Source organism: Pristiophorus japonicus, chromosome 7 (assembly GCF_044704955.1).
Source record: "Pristiophorus japonicus isolate sPriJap1 chromosome 7, sPriJap1.hap1, whole genome shotgun sequence".
Taxonomy (NCBI): domain Eukaryota; kingdom Metazoa; phylum Chordata; class Chondrichthyes; family Pristiophoridae; genus Pristiophorus; species Pristiophorus japonicus.
The window spans coordinates 50024394-50038930 of NC_091983.1; the positions used below are offsets into that span (position 1 = coordinate 50024394).

The following is a 14537-nucleotide window of genomic DNA, read 5'->3' on the forward strand; positions in this document are numbered from 1 at the left end:
CTCCCTCTCTCGCTCAGCGGCACGAACAGCTGCAGAATTCTCCCTGGCTGAAGCACTTTCACACAGGTAGGAAGATGGTTTATTTAATCTTTGCTTGGCTTATAAATGTTTATTCAGGTTGGATTTATTTGTATAATATTTGTAGAAGTATAAATAAGGATTTATTGTCAAATTTAATGAGTTCCCTTCCCCCCCTCCTCGTTCTGGGCACCTAATTTGTAACCTGCGCCTGATTTTTTAATGTGTAGAACAGGTTTTTTCAGTTCTACAAAAATCTTCACTGGCGCCATTCTACTTTAGTTTGGAGTACATTTTCACTGTGGAAACTTTCAAATCAGGCGTCAGTGGCCGGACACGCCCCCTTTTGAAGAAAAAATTCTGTTCTAAACTAGAACTGTTCTACCTGACTAGAACTGCAGAAAAAAAAATGTGCAGAATTGCGATTTCTAAAATAGTCCGTTCTCCACCAGTTGCTCCTAAAAATCAGGCGCGAATCATGTGGAAACTTGGGCCCTGGGTGTGGGAGGAGCCTTATTCACGCAGCCCCAGTGAGGCCATTCGGCCAGGGCTAGGGGCTGCGTGCTTCGGGCCTCTCCCACACAGTTTCAGGCGCCTGGAGCTACTGCACTTGCGCGCCCACTGTAGCGCGCATGTGCAGAGGTCCCGGCACTGTTTTCAGCGCAGGGACCTGGCTCCGCCCCTTACAGCTCCTGCTGCGCTGCGCCGAGGGCCAGAAGACCTGCAGGGAGCCGGAGAATACGGAGGTTTTTTTTTTAGGCGCACTTTGTGGCGCGAAAAACGGGCGTCCAGGTCGGGACTGCGCCGTTCTAGGCGCGGCTCGAAACTTGGGCCCATACTTCCTACGCTTCTCCTTCCTCAATGAACCAAGCATCTATCTTTTGTTTCACAGAGGTGGAGCATCAGGAAGAGACAGAAGATGCACCTGAAGTTGAAGGAGAGAATGTTCAAGAAAACACCACACCAGATATTCCAATTCAGGAGAATGATGGGCAGCAAGAAGTCATGGACGACAAGATGGTTACCCTGGATTTGGAGGTGCTGAACCCCTCGAGGATTCCAAGCCCTTTCATGATTGAATCTAGGTGTGAGGCTGCAGGTACAAGTGTGTCGCAGCAAGCCACACCAGCGAGACGTCATAGGAGGGTGAACTCCAGACCTGTTGCAGAAACACTGGACTCTGAGAAAATAAAGACATTTTGTGGGGATGAGCGGGGAGAACATCGAACAATCTCAATTGCTCCTGGAAGCCTTTGGTGGGGTGAGGGCAGGAGTTGGGGGGGACAGTCATTACAGGATGATTGATCGAGGTAGTATCGGCAATGGGGGGGGGGGCTCACCCAGGCTGTCCTTAATGTGAGGAGCGCTTTCCACTCTGCACCAAATTCAAAGATTGATCCTGAGGATGAGGTTGATGACAAAGAGGAACCCAGGCATTCCACTATGACACATTTTGGCTCTGTACCTGTTGTAGCCCAGCATCAAGAAACACCACGCCGGAAAAGGAACAGATTGCACCTAGGCGGGGGGCGGAGGGCAAGGAAGCAGAAGTCTGCAACTACGGGCAAGCGCAGGGGTAGCAGCATCTACGGGGGCAGGATTGGCGCACAGCGCTAAGGAAGAGGGTAAATGTCTTGTTTGTTTTTTGGTTGCCTTAGTTGATTATTCAAAACCGTGGCAAACTTTACAAAGAACAAAATTTTTAAAGTTAGGAAAGTTTAAAGATAAATAAAGTCAAGCTAATTTCAACTGTGCTGTGCAAATGTTTAATAAATATTTTAATTTGTGACTTTTAACCTGACTCCAACACTTGATTTTTTAATGCTGCACTAATAAATATTACAAGATAACTGGACTCAACATGTAAAATGGCTTCACCCCTTGCAACCTATTAGTTTAAATGATACAGGGGCAGGTTCCAGAACGAAGGTATTCATGGATCCTGCTTTGTTCTGGATCACTGATGCATGCAACGAAGGACCATGGTGCATGTATCAGTGACCCTCAACCAGTCTGGATCCATGAACAACTTAGTATTATTGTCCACTAAGCACTCCAACACTCCTTTAAAACATAACAGATTTGTAGTGGGAATATTTAATATAAATTATGTATTTTCCACCTAATCCCTCCAATACTCCATAAAAACATAAAAGATTTGTGGTGGGATTATTTCTTTAATTCAATGTAATATTCCAACTTTACTAGAGGTCACTGCTGCTTCCCTTTGAGCCTGGAGTGTGTTGCACTGTCCTGTGTGTGCAGACCTTCGGCCGGGGGCGAGCAGCATCTGCAATCGATGTCGAGGAGAATGGGGAGAAGGCTGAACTGGATGCCAAAAGGAGACGACTCCGATATGTATGCTGATTTTTCATTATTGGAGGTTTGAAAAAGGTTTCACTGCACTATTTGGATGATTTTGGGCAGTGAGAACATCGATGGAAAAAGGTAAAGATTTTTTCTTTTTTTTGCCAGCATTCATTTTTCATCGCAGGAGCATCCGTATTGGTAAGTTTATATTTATTTTTAATTTTATACCTGCATATAGTTAGTATTTGCTTTTTAAATTACCTTAAAGTTTATTTGTAAGAAACAGGGAGTCCCTTCGGCCGGGGATAGGAGCGGGCCTCTAACTGCAGGCAAGGGTTTTCCTACGGTGTTTCTAGAGTCTCTGGGCCGGTTTTTAAAAATATGGTTGGTGCGGAAAGTTTGCCTTATGTACAGAAATGCGCGCAACCTTCTTTTACAGGTACACCAGCGGCAGAATATATGACGCCAAACATTCTGTCACTGGTAGTAGATGCTGGCGCCCCGACATTGGGGAATCTTTGGACTTGGCCTCGGCGCCCAGTGCTGGGCAAAATTGGGGCCTAGGATGCAAGCAATCAGGTACAGGGGACTTGTCCACCTTTAGTCCCATTATTTTACTGAGTACTTTTTCTTCAATGATAGTGATTGTTTTAAGTTCCTCCCCTCCCTATAGACCCTTGATTATCCACTATTGGGATGCTTTTAGTGTCTTCTACCATGAAGACCGATACAAAATATTTGTTCAACATCTCTGCCATTTCCCTGTTCCCCATTATTAATTCCCCAGTATCATCCTCTAAGGGATCAACATTTACTTTAGCCACTCTCTTCCTTTTTATGTACCTGTAGAAACTTTTACTATCTGCTTTTATATTTTTTGTTAGTTTACTTTCATAATCTATCTTCCCTCTCTATTTTTTCGTCGTCCATTGGTGTTTTTTTTTTAAGTTGCCCAATCCTCTGGCCTCCCACTAATCTTGGTCACTTTGTATGCCATTGTTTTCAATTTGATACCATCCTTTATTTCCTTAGTTAGCCACAGATGGTTCTCCCTTCTCTTACAGTCTTTCCTTCTCACTGGAATATATCTTTGTTGAGAGTTATGAAATATTTCCCTAAATGTCCGCCACTGCTCATCAACCGTCTTACTCTTCATTCTATTTTCCTAGTCCACTTTAGCCAACTCTGCCTTTATACCTTTATTTAAGCTCAGGACACTGGTTTCAGATTCAACTTTCTCACCCTCCAACTGAAATTGAAATTAAACCATGCTATGATCACACTTTCCTAGGTGATCGTCTACTAGGAAATCATTTATTAATCCTGTCTCATTACACAGTACCAGATCTAAGATAACCTGCTCTCTGGTTGGTTCCATAACATACTGTTCAAGGAAGCCATCCTGGATACACTCTATGAACACTTCCTGAAGATTAAAATCACCCATGATTATAGTCGTTCCTTTTTTGCCCAAGAAGGGGTGCCAGACTGCCTGTTGGTGGTATGGTCGAACGCAAAGGTATAATTGTCAGACCGACATGGCAGTCGACCGACAAAAAAAACATGGTGGCTATGCGTCCTCCCCTTTAATGGGAGCTGCACCGCCATTTTAGAAGGCCACAGCCTCACTGGACCACCTGAAAAAAGAAACTTTTCACACCTCCTGGCAGGGGGGTAGATTTTCACGGCAGAATTTCGCAGTCAGTGATGGCGGGGGGCGGGCGGCGGAAGAAACATCGGCGGTGCGCACCGTGATGACGCACTTAGGACGGATCGGCAGCAGTGGAGGTGGGGGGAGGGGGCAGAGAAGAGAGCAGGTCACAGCAGTAGTAGAATTTTGATAACGGCGGCCATTACACAAAAGGTCGGTGGCCATTGCACTCTGCAGCGTGGCTGCTGAATTCCGTTGGTATCCAGCCCCACAGAGTACAAGATTAGCAAAATAATAATTAATTACTTGGGATTAAGCAGGGAGTATTTGATATGCACTGCAACGTACACAAGTGGGTAAAGGTAGAATTGGTGGCCAGGCCATGAGAAACTCACGGGTTGGAGCAAACCCACTTTTGATGTTGGCATGTGAGGGAGGAGGTGGAGGGAGGCACAGCCTGGGAAGTTGGGGTGTGGGGCTGCAAACACTCAGAAGGGTGGAAAAAAAATTCCTACACCCCTATGTCCTAAGCTCGGAGCTGCCAGATCTACAAACAAAGGATAGACATCAGCCAGAAGCATGGCTCAGGATTGGGCAGGGTGCAACCATAAGTGAGTAAACCTTGCTCACTTTTCCGCTAAAGTCCCATCACCCATTTTTTTCAAGGGGTAGCAACCTTCAGATCAGTACAAGAACCACAAACCACTACTTGAAGGTTTCTGTAACTGTCTGCAAAACAACATCATCATAGACAGTCCCTCAGAATCGAGGAAGACTCGCTTCCACTCTTAGAATGAGTCCTTAGGTAGCTGTATAGTCCAATACGAGAACCACATTCCCGGTCACAGGTGGGACAGATAGTCGTTGAAGGAAAGGGCAGGTGGGACAGGTTTTTCGCACGCTCTTTCTGCTGCCTGCGCTTGATTTCTGCATGCTCTCGGCAATGAGACTCGAGGAGCTCAGTGCCATCCCGGATGCAGTTCCTCCACTTATGGCGGTCTTTGGCCAGGGACTCTCAGGTGTCAGTGGGGATGTTGCACTTTATCAGGGAGGCTTTGAGGGTGTCCCTATAATGTTTCCTCTGCCCACCTTTGACTTGTTTGCTGTGAAGGCGTTCCAAGTGGGAGTCTCGTGTCAGGCATGCGAACGATGTGGCCTGCCCAGCGGAGCTGATCAAGTGTGGTCTGTGCTTCAATGCTGGGGATGTTGGCCTGGTCAAGGATGCTAATGTTGGTGCATTTGTCCTCCCAGGGGATTTGTAGGATCTTGTAGAGGCATCGTTGGTGGTATTTCTCCAACGACATGAGGTGTCAACTGTACATGGTCCATGTCTCTGAGCCATACAGAAGGGCGGGCATTACTACAGCCCTGTAGACCATGAGCTTGGTGGCAGTTTTGAGGGCCTGGTCTTCAAACACCCTTTTCCTTAGGCGACCGAAGGCTGCACTGGTGCACTGGAGGCGGTGTTGAATCTCGTCGTCAATGTCAGCTCTTGTTGATAAGAGGCTCCCAGGGTATGGAAAATGGTCCATATTGTCCAGGGCTGCATCATGGATCTTCATGATTAGGGGGCAGTGCTGTGAGGAGAGGACAGGCTGGTGGAGGACCTTTGTCTTACGGATGTTGAGCGTAAGGCCTATGCTTTCGTACACCTCAGTAAATACGTCAACTAAGTCCTGGAGTTCAGCCTCTGTATGTGTGCAGACGCAGGCATCCTCTGGGTACTGTAGCTCGACGAGAGGTTGAGGTGGTCTTGGACCTGGCCTGGAGACAGTGAAGGTTGAACAGGTTCCCACTGGTTCTGTAGTTTAGTTCCACTCCAGCAGGGAGCTTGTTGACTGAGGTGGAGCATGGCAGCGAGGAAGGTTGAGAAGAGGGTTGGGGCGATGACGCAGCCCTATTTGACCCTGGTCCGGACATGGATTGGGTCTGTAATGAATCCATTGGTAAGGATCACAGCCTGCAGGTCGTCGTGGAGCAAGCAGAGGATGGTTATGAACTTTTGGGGGCATCCAAAACAGAGGAGGACGCTCCATAGACCCTCGCGGTTGACAGTGTCAAAGGCCTTTGTAAGGTCGAAGGCGGCCATGTATAAGGGCTGGTGCTGTTACCTGCATTTTTCCTGCAGCTGTCGCACTGCAAAAATCATGTCTGTTGTGTCCCGTAGGGGACGAAATCCGCACTGTGACTCCGGGAGGAGCTCCTCAGCCACAGGGAGAAGACGGTTGAGGAGGACTCTAGCGGCGACTTTGCCAGTGGCTGATCACAAGGAGATTCCTCTGTAGATGCTACAGTTGGACTTGTCCCCTTTTTTAAAGATGGTCACGATCACTGCATCTCAGATCTCCCAGCATGCTCTCCTCCCTCTAGATGAGAGAGATGAGGTCATGCATTCGCGCCAGCATACTTCAGTGCCTCAGCAGGGATTCCATCCGCTCCCGTAGCCTTATGTTTTTAAGCCTTATTATGGCTTTTTCTACCTCGTGCAGTGTTGGGATTTTACTGAGGTGGTGGCAGGTAGCATACTGTGGGATGGAGTCGAGAACACTCGAGTCAAAGGCAGAATCTCGATTGAGGAGATCTTCAAAGTGCTCCTTCCAGCGAGCCCCGACTGCCTCGGTGTCCTTGATGAGCGTTTCCCCGTTCTTGGCCAGCAGTGGGGTGGGGCCTTGGGTGTTTGGACCGTAGGTGGCCTTGACTGTGATGAAGAATCCTCACACATCATGGCTGTCAGCTAGTTGTTGTATCTCCTGTGCTTTCTCCATCCACCAGCTGTCTTTAGGTCCCGGGTTTTTTGTTGGACCTCAGCCTTGAGCCGTCTGTAATACTACTTTGCTGTTCCTGATTTGGGTTGTTGTTTAAGATTCAGAAATGCCCTGCGCTTGCGATCTATTAGCTCTCGGATCTCCTGATCATTCTCATCAAACCAATCCTGGTGTTTCCTGGTTGAGTGACCGAGCGTCTCTTTGCAGGTGTCTCTTCTGCGTCTCAGGGTCATCAAAGCACGCCAGGTTAGCTGTGAGGCACTGGTTGTATAGGGCTCCCTTAGCTGGGTCTTAGTGCCAGCTTAAGTGCCCCGGCATTGACTTTTTTGCAGCACTGCTTCTGCTGCCCCTTCCATTTTGGGGCTATGTTGATGTCAATGATGCATTGGATTAGGTGGTGGTCCATCCAGCAGTCATCAGCTCCTGTCATGGCGCAGGTTCTGCGCATAGTCAAGCAGGTGGCAGTGTTTGGAGAGAGGGTGTTGCCATGATGCCTTGTATTTGTCCCTGTGGCGGAACAAGGTGTTCGTGATGACAAGTTCATCCTTCCAGCAACTACAACAAGAGGAATTGGTTCTCATCATCACAGTAACATCTAGTTCACAGTTGTCTCAATTCCTAATTGATTTACATCCAAGGACTGTAACCTGGGATCAAGACCAATAACACTAAATACTAACCGTCCAAATACTTCAAACAATTGACCGAACATTCTTGGGAAGTTAACAGATGGAACTGAGAAAATATACAATACATATTATGAACAGTATGTCTGAAAGATTAATCATCTCCTAAATATGGACACAAATATAATCTATTGTCAGCCATTGGCTCAGTGAATAGCACTCTCGCCTGAGTCAGAAGGTTATGGGTTCAAGTCTCACTTCAGAGACTTGAGCACAACAATCTAAGCTGACATTCCAGTGCAGTGCTGAGGGAGTGCTGCACTGTCGGAGGTGCTGTCTTTTGGATGCGACATTAAACTGAGGTCCTGTCTGCTCTTTCAGGTGGACGGAAAAGATTCCATGGCACTATTTCTAAGAAGAGCAAGGGAGTTATCCCCGGTGTCCTAGCCAATATTTATCCCTCAATCAACATAACAAAAACAGATTATCTGGTCATTACCACATTGCTGTTTGTGGGTGCTTGCTGCGTGCAAATTGGCTGCTCCGTTTCCTATATTACAACAGCGACAACACTTCAAAATTACTTCATCAGTTGTAAAGCCATGTGGAACGTCAGGTGGTTGTAAAAGGTGCTATATATAAATGCAAGTCTTCCTTTTCTTTTTTTCCTTTCTATTTTATATTGTCAATAACAAGATACAAATTTATCTTAAAAAAGATCTTTGTTGGTAATTTCACCTTTGTGAGCAAAATGTCACCGGAGCCAATACATTTCCCCTTTTCACAGCCATAAAAATATATTTGCAACAACACTGACCTGCACAGACTTCTAACAAAAATCACAGGATTAGTTTGGATCCTTTAGTCCATTTGATTTCATGCTTCCTGAATTCTAACTCTACTCTCTACACCTCTTCTGTGCCCAATATCTACTTATTCTACCAAAAGAATGAGCTTTTTGCCAGCTTTTGAATATTATTTCACATAAGCATTTTAGTTAGACAGAATGATTGTTTATAGATGTTGAATGAATTGAGCCATTTGTAGTACATTTTTTATAATTGAGTAATAATGGAGGAACATGTGCAATGTATTTTAAAACAGAGGATAGGATAAATAATTGAAGGTTGGAGAACATGGTGTGTAGAGTGCTGCCAGCCTTGAAGATTCTATCTATAGCCATATTTCCTTGTTCCTTTCTTTGCTTGATTTTAAACCAAATACTGCATTAATTATGAGCTCTCTAACACAAACGGTGAAAAATCAGTATGGCAATGTATTTGCAACCAATGTGAAACTTGCTGGCCCCAAAACTGCTCAGGGAGGCAAACCTGACAGTAGTGTAGCAAGTCAGTGCCCTCGAGCACTGACCCCACCAGAGAGTCAGGGGGAACACACCTAATCAGACGGACCCGGCAAACACATCTCAGGCACCCACCAGCCCACAAAGGCTGAAAACGCAAGTGTTCGTTGCAGTTTTACGGGGGTGGAGGATGAAAATTTTATTTTTATAATTTACCGTTTGCTCAGAGGTCCAGACCCTTTCCCTTCAGGAGGCCCATTTACCTCATCTCTCTGGGCGCGCATTCCTCAATAGTTACATCTGGTCCCACTGAGGCCAGGGAAGGAGGAACTCCCAGCACAGTGAGTCCCTGCCACCTCCAACATGGGAGAGAGGTCATGTTAGGGGTGGAAAAGGTACCACCCCAGACAAGCATCCCCCCCCCCCCCCCAAACTCCCCTCTGAAAATTACACAAAGGCCAGAACCCCTTTTATCCTGATTCCAGTCTATTTCTCACGCCTTCTGCCGCACTCCTACCCAGACTCAAGACAGGAATGTGCTGAAATGCCTGCAGATTTTACGAGCCATTCGGTATGATTGTATGTTTATCTTGAACAATGTGTTAAGGCTACTGACATTCTGTTTAACTTGCTGGATGGTATTCAGAGTGCCAACAACAATATTGAAGCGATTACACAAGCTCAGGATTATGCATGTACAACTACTTCCAAGTTAGGTTCAAACCTCAGATTTGTGGTCATAGACTTTCCCTGCTGTCAGGGAAAGTCTACACAGGGCAGCCACGTAAAAAAACACACACACACACACAGCAGGCCAGTTTGAAACTCAAGTGTGCTTTTGGCCAGAACAAAATAATAACCATTTATGTCTGCTGCCAGTGCTGATTTTCCTCCAGCAAGCAAAGAGGAAACCACACCAGGAACACGATTAGACTGCAGTGCCTTCACCCAAGTATTATCTCGGTGATATATATGTAGCACGAGTTTCAGTATCACAGTCACTATTGCTCAACTACTGTGGTAATATAGAATGCAGTCAGAGCTTTAGAATCATTCTCCCCATTCAGCTGGGATGTGACAGAATTTAGCAATAATGAACACTAAAGAGTACACAGTAGGTTCAAACTAAAGTCGCAATTGACTGGAGGCCACAAGTTGCTCCAAGCAGTCAATCAGCCTTCCTTTAATTACAACCTATGAAAGGAAGGTCTTATTATTCAAATTTGATGTGCATGTTGGATAGTTAGATACTTAAAAAAAAATTGGCAGCTTTTGTACGACAGAGACAAAAGTATTCAAAGTACTCTAGATTTATCTGGTGTATTGACAAGTAAAATTAACGACTTATTATTTCGTCCCACTGTATTTGAGAGATCAGTAATGTCAGTTTAATCAATTTTCAACAAAGAAGTTTGCAGCAACCAATACTGATATGCTGCAGCATCCTATCCCAATATAAGCTTTACAACACAAATTTAATAAAAATCAATATACTGAAACTCACCTGAAAATGAAGAGTTTCAGGCAAAATTATTAAACAAGTGTACGAATGTATTTATCTTGATTCAGTGACGCGAAGGTGTGAAAGGTGTAAATGAGGTGCAGCACCAGGTACTCAGAATGATGTATGGAGGTATCCCTCAATCAAAGTCGCGTATGATCACAAACAAACAATAAGCAAACTGTTTATTTGGAATGCTGTAAATGTTTGAGCTTCTTCAAGTTGAATTATGCATTAAAATGTAGCATTTTATGCAAAGGAGCAAACAGAAGAAACACAATGCATTAAAGAATAGACATCACTTAATTGCTATGAAGTGATTTTGATCAAAAGACAATAGGTAATTTGAAATTGACCTGTTTCTAATAAAATGCATCAACACCAAGAAGGTATTCTTTCAGATTTTACCAAAAGTTACAGGGAATAATAGCCAGAATAATGGTATGATGGGTTAATTACTTGACAAATTCAACTTCTTATAGTACAGAGTGTGTGTTGACTTTTTGGAGAGTTACGCAAGTACTGTAAATAGAGTGCCAAAAAAATCATAAATGCACACCATACAATAAACGATTGCAAGTGGAGCGAGTGCAAAATTACACAAATAGCATAGTTTATATGCAAAATAACTCAACGATTTGGTTGAGATGATAACTAAAATTTTTGCATGCTTGCTTTCTAAAAACGGATTTATATTCAGCTGGTTTCCCCACTTGAAGTGCCATAATTAATGCAAAACAAATTCCTATACAGGTATACGGAGTCAACTGAAGAGCCCAAATTTCTGATGGGTGTCAGGCATTTGAACAATGCAAAATACTCTTTACTCATTAGCAAACATTTATCAAATTAAAGCAAATAACACATTGGACAGTGCTGCAAACATACTCATTATTAGAGTGAGGTACTAGTTGTCCAAACTTCACAAGACCAAAGCCCGAACCTTTCTTCAGCCATTTTTCCCGCTTTTCTTTCAGTACTGAATTGTGCAAACGTGACATGCAAAGCATGCAAGCACTGACTATACAAATAGCCAAAGAAACTTTACTGGTAAACTGAACAAAGCCAAGCATAAGATACTAGAAAGATAAAGACAATAAAATAGCAATGGAACACGAATAGCAAAGGCACTTACAGTTGTTCTAGAGAGGCAAGTCCCTTAAATGCTTGCCTGTCAAGTGATTGGATTTCATTCTTGTACAAATAGCTGAAACAAGAAATAATCAGTGGTATTAGTGACTGGCCATCTACAGCACTAAACAGGCATTTTGGCCATCTAAGCAGATGTCATCTGTTGGTGGGTATGCAAAGATTATAGTTTAATAGCCATTTAAACAGGTGTTGAAATTTATACAGAAACACTAACTTTTAAAGGAACTTAAAACAAGCTTAGACAGTGGGCTTCCAATCTGATGTTAATGGAACAATGAGATAAAAATGAAAAACTGCAAATGCTGGAAATCTTAAATACATAAAATGCAGGAAATACACAGACCAGTCAGCATCTGTGATGAGAAACACAAGAACTAGGAGGAGTAGGCCATATGTCCCCCTCACGCTTGCTCCGCCATTCAGTATTATGGCTGATCACCTACATCAACCCCACTTTCCCACCCTGTCCCCATAATCCCTCGATTCCATTAGTACCCAAAAATCTATTAATCTTAAATATACTCAATGAGAGTATTCACAGCCCTCTGGGGTAGAGAATTGCAAAGATTCACAACCCTCAACGGCAGACCTCGAATCCTGAGACTATGACCCTTCGTTCTAGATTCTCCAGCCAGCGGAAACAGCCCCTGAAATCTAACCTGTCAACCCCTCAGAATTTTATATGTTTCAGTGAGATCACCTCTCATTCTTCTAAACTCCAGAGAATATACTGAATTCTACTGAATCGCTCCTCAAAGGCCAGCCCACTCATCTCAGGAATCAATCTAATGAACCTTTGTTACACCCCCTCCAAGGCAAGTATGTCCTCCCTTTGGTAAGGAGACCAGTAATCCAGGTGTGGTCTCACCAAAACGGCAGCAAGAATTCCTTACTCTTATACTCCAACCCCCGTGCAATAAATGCAAACATACTATTTGCCTTCCTAATTGCTTACTGTACCTACATGTTAACTTTCTATAATTTGTGTACAAGAACACCCAAAGCCTTCTGAATACCAACATTTACTAGTCTTACCTTTTAAAAGACCAATTAAAATATTTCAGGTGTTTACCGTTCATCCGGTATTTCCAGCATTTTATGTTTTAATTTCAGATCAATGGACTAAAGCATTTCTTAAAAATTATTTTTTCAGCCCAATACGATAGAATGGTTAACATAAATCTTTGATTGAGGGAGGGCTATCAGCAGGTGCCAGGTTATAGCACCCATATTGAACACAAATAGAAGGATGCTAAAACTGCAATGCACTAAGAGAGTCACTAGATCAGGTGTTATCATCTTTACTGGTACTTTTATAAACACCAGCAAAGAGGGAAAAAAACACTCTGGATCAGTATGGCTTATTGTGCAATTAGCTATACCACACCAGACAACTGACATGAGAGTGAAACAGGGAAAGTCATATAATAGCAGAAATGGAAAAATGTTAAGATAATAAGTCGTACAGAAAATCAAAATTAAAGGAAAAAACTTAACAGATGAAGACAATAAATTTTAAACAAAATGGACAGAATATCAATGAAGCTAATTCATCACTCCTTTGCACCCTAATTACTATACAAGGAGGAATGAGACTAAAGTTCATTTATTAGAATTGATCATTTGATTACCTCTTTAATATATGGTGATTTGGAGAGTAATAACGGGCTTGATTATTATTAACACCTCGAACAAATTTGGAACCAAAAAAAACTCAAGAGCACGAACCTTCCAAATGGCCATTAAAATCAAGTCAGCTTGTTGCTTTCTTCCTCCTTCCTTGCTTGCTTCCCCACCATCATTTCTTTCACACCCTCCACTCTTTCTAAATCTCTCTTGTTCAGCTTTGCTCTCTCTTCCCCCTGCAACAGCATGCTCAGTCTCCCTCCTCCTCCCACAGCTTCCCTCTCCTCCAGCCTATTCCTCCTCCCCAAGCTTCTTTCTCACCCCATTTGTCTCCCTCCCTTCCTTCTCCACTGCTCTTCTGTCTCCCTCTCTAACACCCCCACTTTTATTGGCTTCTCGCTTCCTTTTTGCTCTGCTTAAAATCTTCACTGCTATTCTTTTTCTAAATGGAACATCACAACTCAGACAGGAAGTTACATTAGAGGCAACAGTACTGGGACTTGGAGTAGATGGGTTAGGGCATCAACATTAGTGGCCATTGCATCTGGGATTTGGTGGGAAAGATGGAGGTTTTTGCTGTACATGACTGGAGATGGTGGGATCTGAGAGCACCCTGGTTCTTCACCTCCAGTGGAAGGAGCGAAAGGTGCTTGTAGTCTGTTGAGCTATTTGGCAAAGCGGCAGGGGCACTGACTTGCCAAAGCTCATCAGCCCTTTGAGCATTTTAAAAATAAAATTAGCTATTTTGAGGATTCAGTTAATCTTTGTCTATCGATGCAAGTCTTCAAAGCAACAATCACTCCTGCTCACAGCATAGAGTCACAGATGAGTGAGACAAGTTTTATTAATTGAACGTGCTCATCTCAAATATCCTACCGCTAGAAACAACCAATACTCTGGGCAACAGTACAATCAGATAAAATTGCTGGCTCTCACGAAGTGAACACCATGCTGACAGCACTTCTCTTCCCCCTCCAGTTAGCAACTACCTCTCAAATCCATCATGTTGCAGGTCCCAATAGGAGCGTGTCCAGTATTGTTATATAGAGAACTTGTGTCAGCTTGGTGCACTCCAGCTGAGAGAGAGCATGTAGCAGCGTCTATTGTTTTGTTCCCCATTGACAATCGGTCAGTCATTTCTTCTGAGAAATTATTTGAGGTGAGCACTTTTCATTATTGGTGCTTACCTCACTCAGATGTGGGTCTATGCTGGAAACGTGAGGCAATTAGAATAGGGTCCAGCAATATCCTTCTTCCAATGAGGAGCTGTTTGGCTGGGTGACACGGGGAAGACTTAACATTGCTGAGACGCACCACAAGGTGAAATACATTACTTATGTGAGGGATTAGGCATGCCAACATCAATGGCACATATATCCCATGGCTGGCTGAACTTGCCAGGGTGGAGGGGGGTGCCCGTTGGTCAAGACTTGGGGGGGTGTTAGAATATTCTGAATAACAAATCGACTAACAGTGTGAGGCAACAATAAGCAAAGAAAGCGGCATGCTAGACTCAGTGCAGAGGAGAGCAAAGATTAGTACGCCCAGCACAATACTTTCAGGTACCCCAGGGCAATAGGATAAG

General features: G+C 44.0%; 1 protein-coding gene across 2 annotated transcripts in view; it reads right to left on the minus strand.

Moving 5' to 3' along the window:
- LOC139267116 (peroxidasin homolog) overlaps positions 1-14537 on the minus strand; it is a 324156-nt gene that overhangs the window by 123827 nt on the left and 185792 nt on the right. Inside the window, exon 4 of one of the 2 annotated variants that reach the window (XM_070884936.1) lies at positions 11310-11381. The exons of the other annotated variant lie outside the window; for it this stretch is intronic. Within the exon in view, the coding sequence (XP_070741037.1) occupies positions 11310-11381 (72 nt within the window). The remainder of the gene's footprint in view (positions 1-11309; positions 11382-14537) is intronic. 2 annotated transcript variants of the gene reach the window in all.